Consider the following 13,991-nt stretch of genomic DNA (forward strand, 5'->3'; position numbering starts at 1 on the left):
CTTGACTATTAATTGAATGCTATTCGGATTCCATCTCAAAAACAAATGAGGATGGAGACCAGAGGCCTGTCTTCCCAAGACTGATAAGAGCAGCACAGTGCAATTATACCCAAACAGCTTTGTTTTGGGATGTAATCACCGCCCCAGCCTTCTTCCCAATGGGATGGCAACAGTGTAATTACCTCTTCAGGATTCATTGTTTGGGAATGTAATTCTTCTACCAGCCCTCTTTCTATGGGAAAGGATCAACAAGAATATAACAGAACTGATAGCCCCCTCCCCAGAAGCTGTCTTCTGAGCAGAGCAAATTATTTTTTGCTCTCTTAAAATAAAGGCAGAGTTTAGATTTTAGCCTGTTTTTCTATCAACAAGGAATCACCCACACTCCATGATGGTTCTGTGGGGTGGGGGTTGGGGGGGTCATACTCTGAACTGTATTAGCTGTGATCTTGGGCAAATTACTTCATCACTCTATGCTTTAGTTTCCTCATCTGTAAAAATGAATAATAACACACACTTGATTGGAATGCTATAAAGATTAAGTGAATTAATATACGGGGTTTTTTACTTACAACAGTAAGTGCTGTAAGTACCATATTCCACAGCCACCACATTTTGCAAATGGGATCTAACACTAGCTCATGGCCAAACGTAAGCTTGAGTTACTATATTCTGTCTTTCTACAACCCTCCTGCCAGTTCAGCATGATGGGCAATGTTTTGGATAACTTTAAAAGCTGCTGTGAAACTGTCACAGTCTCTGAGCTATTTGCCCGTGTGAAATTTCATTTTAATAGGTGGGAGTGACTGTGGATATTTCCATGTCACTCTTTTCATTTATGTTACTAGTCCAAAGGAAACCACCATAAATGGACTGTTGTGAAATCCTGCTGTGGGGGAAATCAGCAAATATGAAAAAGCAGCTACTGGCAATGTGGCAGATTCTGAGAAAATCCACCTTTCTAGCCAGTTTTATTTATGAAAATAAACGACATATTTTTTCACATGCCTGTAATACACCCCACTTCCCTTGTGCCCACTCGGAACTTCAACCCTTTAGCTTCTGCCCAGCTTTCCCTCTGTTCCTTTGTAGCATAAGCCAATTAAGTTTTCTGTTTTAAGAAGGAATATTTTTGTCTTATGCTTCGCCAGCCATGTGCCACAAAAGTTAAAAATCTTGCATTTGTTTTTCAGGTCACCTCAAAGAATGAAGCCCTACTGCTCAGGACAGTAGAAGTGAAGCCAGGCTCCTCGTGCACGGCACACAGCTCAAGCTGGGTTTATTGCTCTGTAATGATATGACACAGACTGTCTTCACAGTGGTTACAGGGTGACTATCTGGCTCTGGGGTTACACTTAACAGCTGGCCAAACGAAACATCCCCAGGGAGTCTCAGCACTCCAAAAGACTCCTGGTCACCCCCTTGCAGGTGCCTCTTTTCCATATCATGGCTTATACCAAGGTGTTCATGCTTGTTCTGGCTTCCAGTTGAGCGGCACAAGGACCTAGGGGAAAAGCCGGCCTTGCGGATAAGCGCGTGTTAAAGAAAGGAAATTACCACCCAAAGGTTGGCTCTACTTTGGTAGAGGGGGTGAGAGATGCTGTCTGCCAGCTCCCATGGCATTTCCAGCCAGTTTGCAATAAATGAGGATGCTTGAGGACATGAAAACAGAAAGAGAAAGAAAAGCTAATAAGAACTCTGGGTTTTAAAAAGGAGGTGCAGGGTTAACATGGGCTATTAGCTTCCAGGGTTCATACTGATTACTCAGGTAAAAACTGATGGGATAGATGAGACAGCAAAGAGGATTGTTCCAAGTCTTTGCAGAGTTGGCAGATCTCTAAATTTAAGGAAAGTGGAGATTCTCTAGCTGCTGCCTCCACTGGAAAAAAATGACTTGGCCTCACATCTGGCTTTTTCTTTCTTCACATCTCCTCTGCAGGTGTCTATACCATTGTTGTCTTTTTTTCTGAGGGGTTGTAAAACATAGCAAAAACGCATATCAATCATAAACTAAGAGGAGAGTGGTAGAAGGGACCTAGCACTATAATAGATACTTCAAGATCAGTGGGCACCTTCAAAGTGAGCAGTAATTCTCACTGGTACACATTCACAGGACTCAATAAGCTTTGTGATCATTTTGGGTTTAGCCCCAGAATACAGAGAACTTAAAGTATGAGTAAACAGTGGGGTCTCAATCCAGACATGTTGATGTTAAAATTTCTTTTTTGAGGGGGAAGGGTAAGGAAGGGGAATAGGTGGGAAATTGGTTAAAGAGTTGGAAAAGTGGTCAATGTCTCCTGGGAATGAAACTCCTACCAGAGCTAACCCGCACCAGGTACCCCAGCTTAAAAGTTAAATGGTCTCCTTGCTGCTGCAGAATTGCTGTAAGGTTTTTTGAGCTCTCACAGCCAGCCCCTCTGTTTGTACTTCTACTTTAGCATTTAGCACAATACCCAGTGTCCTACAACATATGCGTTTGATGGTCTTCCTCAATAGATGGTAAACTCAAGAAGGCAGAGATCGAATCTTGTTTGTCTGGGTGTTTTAATATACACTGTACCATGTAAAAAAAAGAAGCTCAATAAATGCTTATTGAGTCAAAATGGCTGATAAACCAACCGAGCACTCTGTAGGTAATTATAAATTAATTCCTTTTTTCCCCCATTACTAGTCGTTCCAGGTCAAGAAGAGTTATACACCAAAGGCCCACCAACACCAGCGTATCTTGGGTTCCTGGTGTGCACACTCCTTGATATGTCACCAAGTCATCTCTTCCCACTTGTCTGCCTCTGTTCCTAGGTAAATGAGTTAATCTAGAGCACTGGCTTTCAATTTTGAAGTGTACCAAGATCACCTGGAAGACTTTTTAAAATACAGATTAATAGGTCCTACAACCAGAGTTTCTGATTTGGTGGGTATGGGATAGAGACCAAGAACTTTCATTTCCAGTTCCCAGGTGGTGCTGATGCTGCTGGTACAGGGACTACTTTGAGAAGCTCACGAGGCCATGGTTACAGGGGACCAAGTACTTGGTCAGCTGAGTAGATGCTTATTTACCAGCACAGGTCCTGACAGGAAGACGAAAAGCGGATTTTAAATGTGAACTTTGTGACTCCTCTACTCCTCCCCACTTGAGTGACATAGCTATAGGCAACGGTGGATACATAAGTTGTCAAGCTATCAACACAGGGGCCCTTAGGTTGCCATCTGTTGGTGCCCCAGAGCACAAGCTCCTAAATTTTGTTTTTTAACTTACTGACCACAGCAAAGGGGAAAAATCCCTGTTTGGGACCTGGAGAAAGAAAGATACGGCAGTCTGCTTCTGTAAAGATTTACAGCCTTGGAAGCCCCATGGGACAGTTCTACTCTATCCTATAGGGTCACTATGAGTTGGAACCAACTTGATGGCAGCAGTTTGGTGGGACCCAGGAAGAGGACCACTGGGGAAGAAGGCAGAAGAAGGGTGAAAGTCTGATTAGGTTATGTAAGTGAAGAGGCTAACACAGCTCTAATTCATACTAATGATAATAGCTAACACCTGTGAAACACTTACCGCGTGACAAACTATTCCATGGTACCCAGCTGGGTTAACTCATTTAATCCTCACAACAATCCTATGAGCAAAGTACTATATTCTTGTACTCGTTTTATAGATGAAGAAACCGAGACTCAGAAAAGCAAAATAAGTAAATAAAAAAAAAAAGTTCTCTGAGATTACTCAGCTGGGAAGTAGCAGAATGGATATTTGAACTTAGACAGTCTGGCTCCAGAGCCCACGCTCTGAAACATTTCACTATACTGCCTCTCATGCAGAATGTACCCTGCAATGGGGAGCTGTCCCTCTCTTGCCTAACTCACTCATCACTCATGCACATTGTCCATCTAATAGAGGAAGGGAGACATATTCAGAGCCTCCACAAAGTGTCTTGAGAGACATAAATCCTTGGTCCAAGCCTTGGTTCAAGCTTCAGCCCCTTCCCGCCTTAGCTAACGTATCAGGAGTAGGAGTTGAAGTCACAGGGAAATTATTAAATTTTTATTAACAGGGCGAAAACATAGGAAGTTAAGAAAGCAAGCCATTCCCTGGCTAGACTATATATTCCCTGAGGGCAGAACCTTTTAATGTTTGTGATACCCAAAGTACCCTGGAAAATGCCAAGCACTGAGAAAGTGCTATGTATATTTCTGACAGTACAGAAAGGGCGCAGGAGCAAAGCGCCAGGTGGGAAAGACCAAAAGGAAATCTGCAGGTGGGGGAGAAGAGGGAAAGAGAAAGAGGCATGCACCGAAAAATTCAGGCACACAATATGAAAGGGAAAGAAAAGTTTACTGACAAGGCCCAGTATTTTCCCTAGAAAGGGCTGAAGAAGCAGAGGCAACTCAGCTTAGCAACTGGGACAGAGGTTCTCAATAAGCACACCTCCTGTTAGTGGTCTTAGGAGATGTGGTGAAGGACCGTGGGTAGCGAGGACATAAATGCTCCAGTGATGGGTGAAAACCTCCTAAGTAAAAGGTCCTGGGTGCTGTGAGGCAGCTGGGAAGGCTGGATTCTCTGGGAGGAGTTCTGCATTTATTTGTCTGTTTCCCAGGCAACCAAGCCAGGCCCTTATCGCCTTCACTTTCATCACTGGAGCAGAATCAAAGGTAATTGGGTTAATTATTAAAGCAGCACTAACTAGTACCACCACCACTAATTTTCCATTTATCTAGGATTTATAAACAGACATCTTAATTGATGTTGAGTTGGAATGTGCCACTCACTTTATCTGCCTGACTACTGGGCACCAGAGGGGTACAGAGCAGGGTCAAGCAAAGGAGATAAAGAGTCTAACGCCAGAATAATTATTCATTTCTGTTTGTGGTAATTTAATACAATGATGTCTCCAAACTGTATCCACTACTACTCACTTTAGCCAGATTTGCTAGTTCAAGTGCAGACTTGGTATATAGTGCTTAAGCAATTTGTTGTGTTAGACTGCTATGGTATCAGGTTGTGAAATCTGGCTAATTCCTGAAAGCCGGTGAGACTGAGGTTCCAGATGCCCACCCTAGTGGGCCAATTTAGACTAGTCAGGCTTCCTGAAAGTTAATTCCTTAGGTTAAGAAGGCCATGGGGAACATGTAAAAGAGAAATCTGCATTAGAACTGATGTTTTTAAGGGGGGGGGGAGGGGAGGATGACAAAAACAACCAGAAATGAAGTTTAAAAAGAAAATTCTTGTAAAAAGGGTAGGTTTGTCTTACCCACACCAGGCAACAACTGGAGGGATGTTTGAGACATAAAATTATACCAAGCAGTAATTACAACACGGTATTGCTAGATTTGTAAACTATGTAGATGTAAATATATATGACAATGAGTAGGGAGGGAATGATGCTACAGTGGAGCAAAGCTTATATATCTGACAGGAATTAAGCTGTTATAAATCTGAAGTAAATCCGATACAGCTTAAAAATCAATAAAGGAATTAAGATGGTATGTTAGAAAATATCCATTTAATACAAAAGAAGTCAGTAAAGAAGGAACAAACCAAGGAACAAAAGACATTAGACAGAGAGAAAACAAATAGCAAAATGGCAGACATAAATCTAACTATATCAATAATAACACTAAATGTGAACGGACTAAACAAGCCAATCAAAAGAGAGAGGCCGTCAAACTGGAAAAACAAAACAAGATCTGACTATCTGACTATGTGTAAAGATACAAACAGGTTGAAAGTAAAAAGTGGAAGATGATATATCATGCAAACAACCATAAAAGAACTGGAGTAGCTACACTAATATCAAACAAATTAGACTAAGACAAAAAGTATTATTAGAGACAAAAACATTTCGTAATGATAAGAGGGTTAATTCATCAGGAAGATCTAACAATTAAAAACTTAAATGCACCTAACAACAAAACCAAAACCAAACTCATAGTTGTCAAGTCAATTCTGACTCAAAGCAACCCTGTAGGACAGAGTAGAACTGCCCAATAGGGTTTCCAAGGAGCAGCTGGTGGATTCGAACTGCCAACAGCTGAGTTCTTAACCACTGAGCCATCAGGGCTCCACCTAACAACAAGGCACCAGTACACATGAAACAAAACCTAACAAAATTAAAGGAAGAAACAGACAATTCAACAATAGTTGAAGACTTCAATAATCCACTCTCAATGGCTGGAACAACTAGACAGAAAAACAACAGAGATATACACAACTTGAACAACAATACCAACCAGATAGATCTACCTGGCATCTACAGAACACTACATCTAACAACAGCACCCATGTAACATTCTTCAAGAGAGAACATAAGCTAAGTCATAAAACTATCTATTATTTAAAATAATTGAAATCCTACAAAGTGTTCTCTCAGTCCACTACAGAAACTGGAAATCAATAAGAGAAGGCAAGTTGGGAAATTATCGAATTTGTGAAAATTGAACAACACACTCCTGAACAACCAATGGATCAAGGAAGAAATCCTAAGAGAAATTAGAAGGATGACTGGGCACAAAGCTAGCTCTTACCCAGGACACTCGACCAGACCTCAATGACCACTGGCTAAGAGCAAGAAAATTCTGACATTTCCCGTTGCTTTTAATCAAAATACTAAATTAAGTACATCAGGCCCACATCTGCTGGGAGCAGATGCTCGTTAGGATGAAAGTCAAAAAGATTATGCAGGACAGATAACTAATACCCTACATGACTTAGGTCCCTATCCCTCAGAAGTTTTTTTGTTCTTCTAGTAATTACCAGGACCCTGTCAAATGCTGGGGTTTCTCATTTCACTTTTATGAGGCCTTAAACATGCAGAAAAATATTATAAGCTTAAGAACCTTTTGGCAGATACTCCTTACTTAAATGCAAGCAAAACATGGACAGAAGACAGAATGGAGTTACTACGAGTCAGGCAGACCCAGTTTAAAGTACCAGGTCTCACTAACTATGTTATACCGGGCAAGCGATATAACCTCTCCAAGCCTTAGCTTTCTTCCCTGCAGAATGGAGATACCACCACCTACCTCACAGGGTTGTTGAAATGATTAAAGGAGATAATGTATGGGAAAACACTTAGGACAACACCTGGCCCACAGTAGGCTACCATTAGCTTCATTTCCTTTTTTACTATCAATTGCTTTTGCAGTAACAAAAAGCAAGGGTTGTCTGCTAAAAGGTCAGCAGGGGGAGCTCCCCTGATTTTTCACGTTTCCACAAAAACATTCCTGGTAGAGTTGTAGCTTTACAGGTATTCATGCCTCTTTAGTGTGGGTTCAGAATTTGTGCTGCTGAAGATGGGGAATGGCCTAGGCTGATGGGTGATAGTAGGTCTACAGGAACCTACAGAATTGTGAGGAAGGCACCAAGATAAGAGAGGAGAGATGAAGATTAACAGACTATCAAAATACTTCTCTGCAGCAGCTTCTGTTTTCTATCACTGCTCTCAGGGCTCTTTTGAGAGGAAGTGGGCAGAATGGATCTTAATTTTCCACAAATCCATTTTTGTTGATGACTTTGAATAGTTTTTGGCTAGGGTCCACTGGAGACTCATTTGTTACCATAGGACTGGTCACGCCTCCAAAAACTGCAGGTGTGTGTCTCTTTCTTCCTTTTAGGTCTGCCAAATTTCTGGGCTTCACCCTTGCAAACAGCCATTCACCATACAGAGAAGCAAACTTATGTTTGCAGCCAAGAGCCAAATAGCAGGACTAATGTATGGCTAACCACCTAGACTTTGAGCTGTAGGAGGGAAGGATCATTCTGTTATCCCCTGAGCCTAGAACAATGCCTGGCCCACAAGAGCTGTGGAACAAGTATCTGTTGCATGTAATTGTTCTGAGACTATAGCAACCTCATTCCAATCATACAAGAGAAAGTGCCTTTCCAGGAAAACTTGGGAGTGTTTACTGTTAAAAGCCCAATTTCTCTTGTACTTTGAAAACCATTACTCTACCAGCTTTATTACATGATCACAACTAAGCTTAATAAAGAACAAAACATCTGTATTCAGGAGGGCAAGTCTTGGGGAAAGGGCTGTTTGTTACATAATAAGATTTTCCTCAGCAAGCATCACTGGGTTATAAAAAGCTATGTCTAGGAATCACTTAAAGTAAAGGAATTTGACCAAATAAGAAAAACCCTGAAGTCAGCTAAGAATCTTTCCCTCTCCTACATTAAGGTCCTAGAAGCAGTGGTATTTTGACACCTTGTCGTTTAAAACAGTTTTGGTGAGGCAGACTAGTAAGGTGGGTTAGAGTACAACCTCTGGAATCTCACTGCCTGGGTTCAGTTCTGGCTCCCCTACTTCCTAGCTGTAATCACTTTGGGCAAGTCAGCCCTCTGGGCTCCCGTTTCCTCCACTGTTAACTAGATATCAGCACCTATCTCGTAGGGCTACTACAAGGAAGAAATGAAATATGTGTAAAGCACTTAAAACATTCTCTAGTGTATAGTAAGTACTCAGTAAATGTTAGCCATTTTTGTTGCTGTTATTATTATTTTTCGAATTTTCTCAAGAGAAGAAACAAGTAATACAACCATCCATAGAATCTGGAGGCACAAATACTCATAAACGATCATCAGTGCTTTTAAGAAAAGACCAATAGGTACTCTGCAATACGTACCTTGAGAAAATGGGAAAAACTACTTTAATTGTGAATGGAAGCCATCCACTACTCTAACTAACAAGCATGGTTCTTTGGGAGTCTAGATTTCCTTTCCCTAGCAGGACTTTGCATCCTTTGCTAGAGAACGTTTCTCAACATATGTGACATTTGTAAACAACTGCCTGGTGGAACACAACCTCTATATTCAAAGGTATCCATAAGTGAAATCAGGTCATTTGACGTCAGACCTCTCTGGCATTAAGAGGGAACAGGAAATGAAGGTAAACAGTTATTGAAGACAATGAAGGGGGAAAAAAAACCACACACAACACAGCTGTTCAAAAAAAAAAAAAAAAAGGCTAAACGTCAAGAAAGTAGACATTTGCCTGGAGCAGAGGAGCAGAAGGTGCCATGTGGGGTGGTGGAGGTGTCTGTCCAAACAAAGAAGGGTGAAAGAGAGCTCTGCAGTGTTGCCTGGGGGCAAGCTTCCACAGGTCATCAGCCAAGCCACACAGAAGCACCAGGCAGGGAGAGCACAGGGCTATGGGAGTCTGTTTAACAACTAGGGCCAGAGTCCTCCTCAGATGAGTTGTCAGGGGACTATGGTATAGTCTGCTCCCCCACCAGACCTGGACCACAGCCAGAGAAGCCACTAAGGTTTCTGAAAGTCCTAGACCTTGGTGTTGTTGGGTCAAGGATAGTACTTAGGGAAAGCCAGACCCCGTGGCCTACCAGCTGTCACAGAAGCTTGCATAGAAATAACTAAAATAAAGCTTGCAACAGTCTTCCAGCCTGACAGGCCACTGCCTTGCACAGATCGCTCCCTACCTTTAACTACCACACAGCTCAGATTCCCCAAAACAGAATACTATTTTGAATAAAGACATTTGTTAAAGATACATCTAAATGTGGTTTGATTTTTATACCTTTTATGCCTTCACGTATATAAATTTACAAGTTGGCCATTGGGGGGAGTGTGCTGGGAAATAACTCTTTGCAGAAAAAACATACAGTAATTCTGCTTTGTTTCCTTCTCTAGAGACTTCCCAAAAGCAGCAGCACACACCATGCTTCAGGGCCTGGTCACATCGTGCCTCAGGGCCCAAAAACACTGGCCGCTAAACTATTCAGTCATCATAAAACTACCTCAGCTGGGCTTGCCCAGACTATTTCTGTTCTGTGGAGCTTTCTGAGCCAGCTCCATGGGTTTCTTGTCCCTCCTCCTTCCTCAGAATATTCCACAGTGCCTGCAAGCTCCATGTGCTGGCAGTCACAAAGGGCTGGAGAAGTGTGCATTAAGCTCCTAATTAAATCACAGGATCTGCCTCATGAGTATCTCACCAACTGAAGCATGAACAAGACACCTTTATCATTCCATTAAAAGCATGGCCAGAACCTAATCACTGGATTCAGAAGCAGCTGGTTTAAACAAATAATTTTAAAAAAGAAAAAAAGGTTTGAAGGACGTCAGCATGGGCAAGAGAAACTGTTTTCTTCAACCTAGCAGTTTGCTGCCTTGAAGTTCGGAAGTGTTTTCAGCTGAATGTCAAGATGCCATCACCACAACACAGGTAAAGAGGCAGGAAGCTTCATCTGGCTCCCTGCGCCTTCAAATTTTCAACATCCACACATACATTTCCTTACCTGCTAGGACCCTGTTAACAGAAGAGTGAGTAGCCAAGCCAGGCTGTCCACGTTCATGAAAAATCCCAGCATAAGGCAAGTACTCAGGCAGCAAGAAACGCCTACAAGAAGGAATTATACGTGAAAAGCCTACTAAAAACTACCATAAAACAAAAACCAAAAACCAAACCCACTGCCATCAAGTTGATTCCGACTCATAGTGACCCTATAGGACAGAGTAGATCTGCCCCACAGGGTCTCCAAGGAGTGGCTGGTGGATTTGAACTGCTGACCTTTTGGTTCGCAGCCAAACTTTTAACCACTGCACCAGAGCTCCACCATAACACAAAGGGGATACATCTTCTACCTACCCTCAAAAATCAGGGGTAAAGGACCCAATGAACCTAAGGAATCCACAGCAGCACACAAAGGAATAAAAATTCCTAGAATTTGTTCTTTCAGAGATCTGTATCTTCTTCCTGCCCTTCCTTCTAAAGTAAAGTTTCCCAGGCCTTAATCTTAAACAGAATGCTCCCATTGCCACTTTTCTTTCTTTTTATTGTGGCCAATCATTTCCTGTCAGGTTTCTAGGTGGCACAGTTATATTGTAGGGTTACTAAGAAATAATATTAGATATGGACAATTCAAAGACCAGAGCCTAGGTTTAAAAACTAAATTCTAGGCTCTCATAAAGGCTCCCTCTGTGGCAGACTGCCCAGTTCTTACCTGGGGACAAAGCGTCCAAGTGAAGGTGCAGACATCCGGGCATTGCGGGGAGCTCGGTGCCTGGATCTGTCACCATTGTCCCTGGAGAAAACAAAAAGACTACACATAAGAATCACTAAGGCAGAGTCACCTAAAAGACAAACACCCTCAAAACTAAATTCCTACACTCAGGAGAAGATCCCACAGAAATGGGTCATTGGATGCTCAGTAACTTAGGTGACACACTGACACACTGCATTTGTGAAGCACCTCAAATAAGATTCACAAGCATTTACTGACATTTTAGTGAGGAAGAGGATGATTTTCCTTGAGCTAAGGTGGTCTCTGAAAACTGTAGCATCTCATATTGGAGTCAGGTCTAGACCTTTCAAGGCATCTCAAGTGGATATATGTATATGTAAACTTCTCTTTCTAGACTGAAAAATGCAAAGAAACTGGTTCTGGGGGCTCTTGAAGGAAGAAAAAATTCTGCTACCAATTTCACTCAACAAATGGTACCTTCAAAAGAATCTGTTTAGGTCCTTTATGTGGAAAAATCAGTGATAAGTGAAATAAAAACAAAGAAAAAGATTGGACACTCCCTTCTTTTAGAGACTATAACATTGACAATGATAAAGAATATTAGAAAATGTAATCCTAAACCAGGTCATTTGAAGAAAAAAAGTCCAGGTGTTTTCTTCATGGACTATTAAGTTCTTTTTTTTTTTTTTTACCACTTTTTCTCTATTCTTAATCATGTCCCATCCTAAGGCTTTCTAGTAGAGTCTCCAATACTTGGCTGAAAGTGCTAAAAAGATTACACAGTACATATACATGAGTGCTCACAAACCCCATAGCAACAGCAATAAACATTTATTTGAGGTTAACTGATGAAACTTCATCTTGCTTATTTCAGACATGTCATCAGGAAAAACCAATCCCTAGTAAAGGACATTATATTTGGTAAAGCAGAGGGTCAGCAAAAATGAGGGAAACCCTCAGTGAGATAGACTGACACAATAGCCACAATAAAGGGCTAAACATATCAAAGATCATGAAGGTGGTGCGGCATCGGACGATGCTTCATTCTGTTATACACACGGCCACCATAAGTCAGAGGCAATTTAATGGAAACTAACAAAATCCTGCAAGTGTCAGTATAATGGCATATTCACGTTATGCCGTTTAATCCTTTTAACTAGCCCATGAGGTATTATTAGTGTGTTTTACAGACAAGAAAACTAAGGATCAGAGAGGCAAACTAAAATGCCCAAGGTCACACGACTCTTAAGTGGCTGAGGCAGGTGTCAAGGAAGATTTGACTTTGAAGCCTTTGCTCTTTCCCCCACACCTCACTGCTTCCCAAAGGAAAAAGGAGGAAAGTAGCTTCACGTAGCTTAGTTTCCCATGCATCAAAGGAACAATAAGCCAAAGGGCACTGGCTGGACAGAGCAGTTAATTAGCTGCTTAACCAGCTCCACAAAATAAATGAACCTCTGAGAGCTTGAACTGGAGCATTTTCTAAATTCTCCTTTTGGATTATCTTCAAATCAAGGAGATTATCTTCAAACTGGTTATGGAACCACAGTTAATACAATACACTGGCTTTCCAGTAGGCCAGTGGGAGTGTCACAAGCCAGAAACGAAAGCCTATGAAGACTTTTACATCTTGGTGGAGTTGGCTGCTGAGCATTCAGAGACAAATCAATACTAGGCGTAATGGAAGCTGAGCCATTAAAAAGCCAGTACATGGTCTTTACTTTCCCAAAAGAGAAAGTATACTATTGTTTTCCTTAATACATCACATTCCTTTGAAATGAAATTCTACAGATGAAGGGAGAAGCAAGGAGAGAGAGAGACCAAATGGAAAGTAAAAAGGGGATTAAAGAGAACAATGGGATCAGAATATCCTGACTAACAGGCTGCAGTCACTGAGGAGCTCCAAAATTATGATAAAGTCTTGGTAGCCACATGCACAAAAACCAGTAACTGAATACCAAACAAATACGATGGCCCCCAAATCACACATACGATTATTTTTCAAATATATGTAGATTCCAGTTACGATCAGTAAAGTACTAATATGTTTAAAAGTACAACTGAATTCATGACAGCTTTTCATTATCACATGTTTTACTTATCAATGGGCACTAAAAGTACAATTTATAGCATGACAGGAATTAGAAACTATTTTGAAGTTAAAAAGGGTCTTAAGCCTCAAAAAAGGAAGAAAACTAAGCTAGTAAAAAGCATTCTGAAGCAAATCCAATCACTTTATTCTACAGCTGTGACAGCTGGTCTTCCAAGAATCACACTGCATAGCGGACACTTTGCTTCTAAAAGGTCCAAAGCCAAATCTGTGATCCACTTTCCTCTGGTCAACAAACAGTACTCTGTGTGCTGTTAGCAAAGTCAAAGAGCAGGCAAGGAGAAGCCAGTGCACCATATCGTACTGATCCGCAGTTGCCAAAATCCTAAGATGATAGATACTCAGAGAGTCAGGGGAAAAGACACAAGAAGGCAGCTTAGAAAAATGGAAAAACATGGGCAGGAATGGAGAAATTTTAGGTTCCTACAACATGCCACAAACTTTTCTTTGTTATTAAAACTTAAAAACAATCAACTTCTTTCTAATTTAGTTTCTCCCTACATTTAAAAAAGGACAGGGAGACTGCACATGGCAGAGATAATAACTTTATAGTGTTCAGAGATTACTGGAGGATACATAGAAAAATAAGACTGAAATCAGCTTGCTCAGATCCAAGCAAAGTCTCAGACGAAAGGCACCATAAACAAAAGGCAATATATTAAGTGAGTGGAGATGTATGTGCTGGTCTTCAGGCTTAGTTTACATCTTGGCTAATGATGAGAAGTAGGTACTCAATTGCATCTCAATAAAATGTAGAGATGGCTTCAAACTGCAAGTACAGAGAACTCTAGCAAAGAAGAACTGACAGCACAGAACCCAGAATAATTAGAAAAATGTGAAACGTGGGGCAAACACACAAATGTGACACTGCCTATGGGAGGAAAAAAAAACAAGGACATCTAGGGGATAATACCCATTG

General features: G+C 41.3%; 1 protein-coding gene across 9 annotated transcripts in view; it reads right to left on the reverse strand.

The window, feature by feature from the left end:
* AMBRA1 (autophagy and beclin 1 regulator 1) overlaps window positions 1-13,991 on the reverse strand; it is a 179,721-nt gene that overhangs the window by 73,224 nt on the left and 92,506 nt on the right. For all 9 annotated transcript variants that reach the window (XM_049891021.1, XM_049891016.1, XM_049891017.1 and 6 more), the window contains 2 exons: window positions 10,945-11,025; window positions 10,240-10,340 (listed from right to left, as the gene is read on the reverse strand). In XM_049891021.1, coding sequence (XP_049746978.1) covers window positions 10,240-10,340; window positions 10,945-11,025 — 182 coding nt within the window. The remainder of the gene's footprint in view (window positions 1-10,239; window positions 10,341-10,944; window positions 11,026-13,991) is intronic.

The sequence above is a fragment of the Elephas maximus genome, chromosome 7, assembly GCF_024166365.1.
Source record: "Elephas maximus indicus isolate mEleMax1 chromosome 7, mEleMax1 primary haplotype, whole genome shotgun sequence".
In the NCBI taxonomy this organism is placed as follows: Eukaryota; Metazoa; Chordata; class Mammalia; order Proboscidea; family Elephantidae; genus Elephas; species Elephas maximus.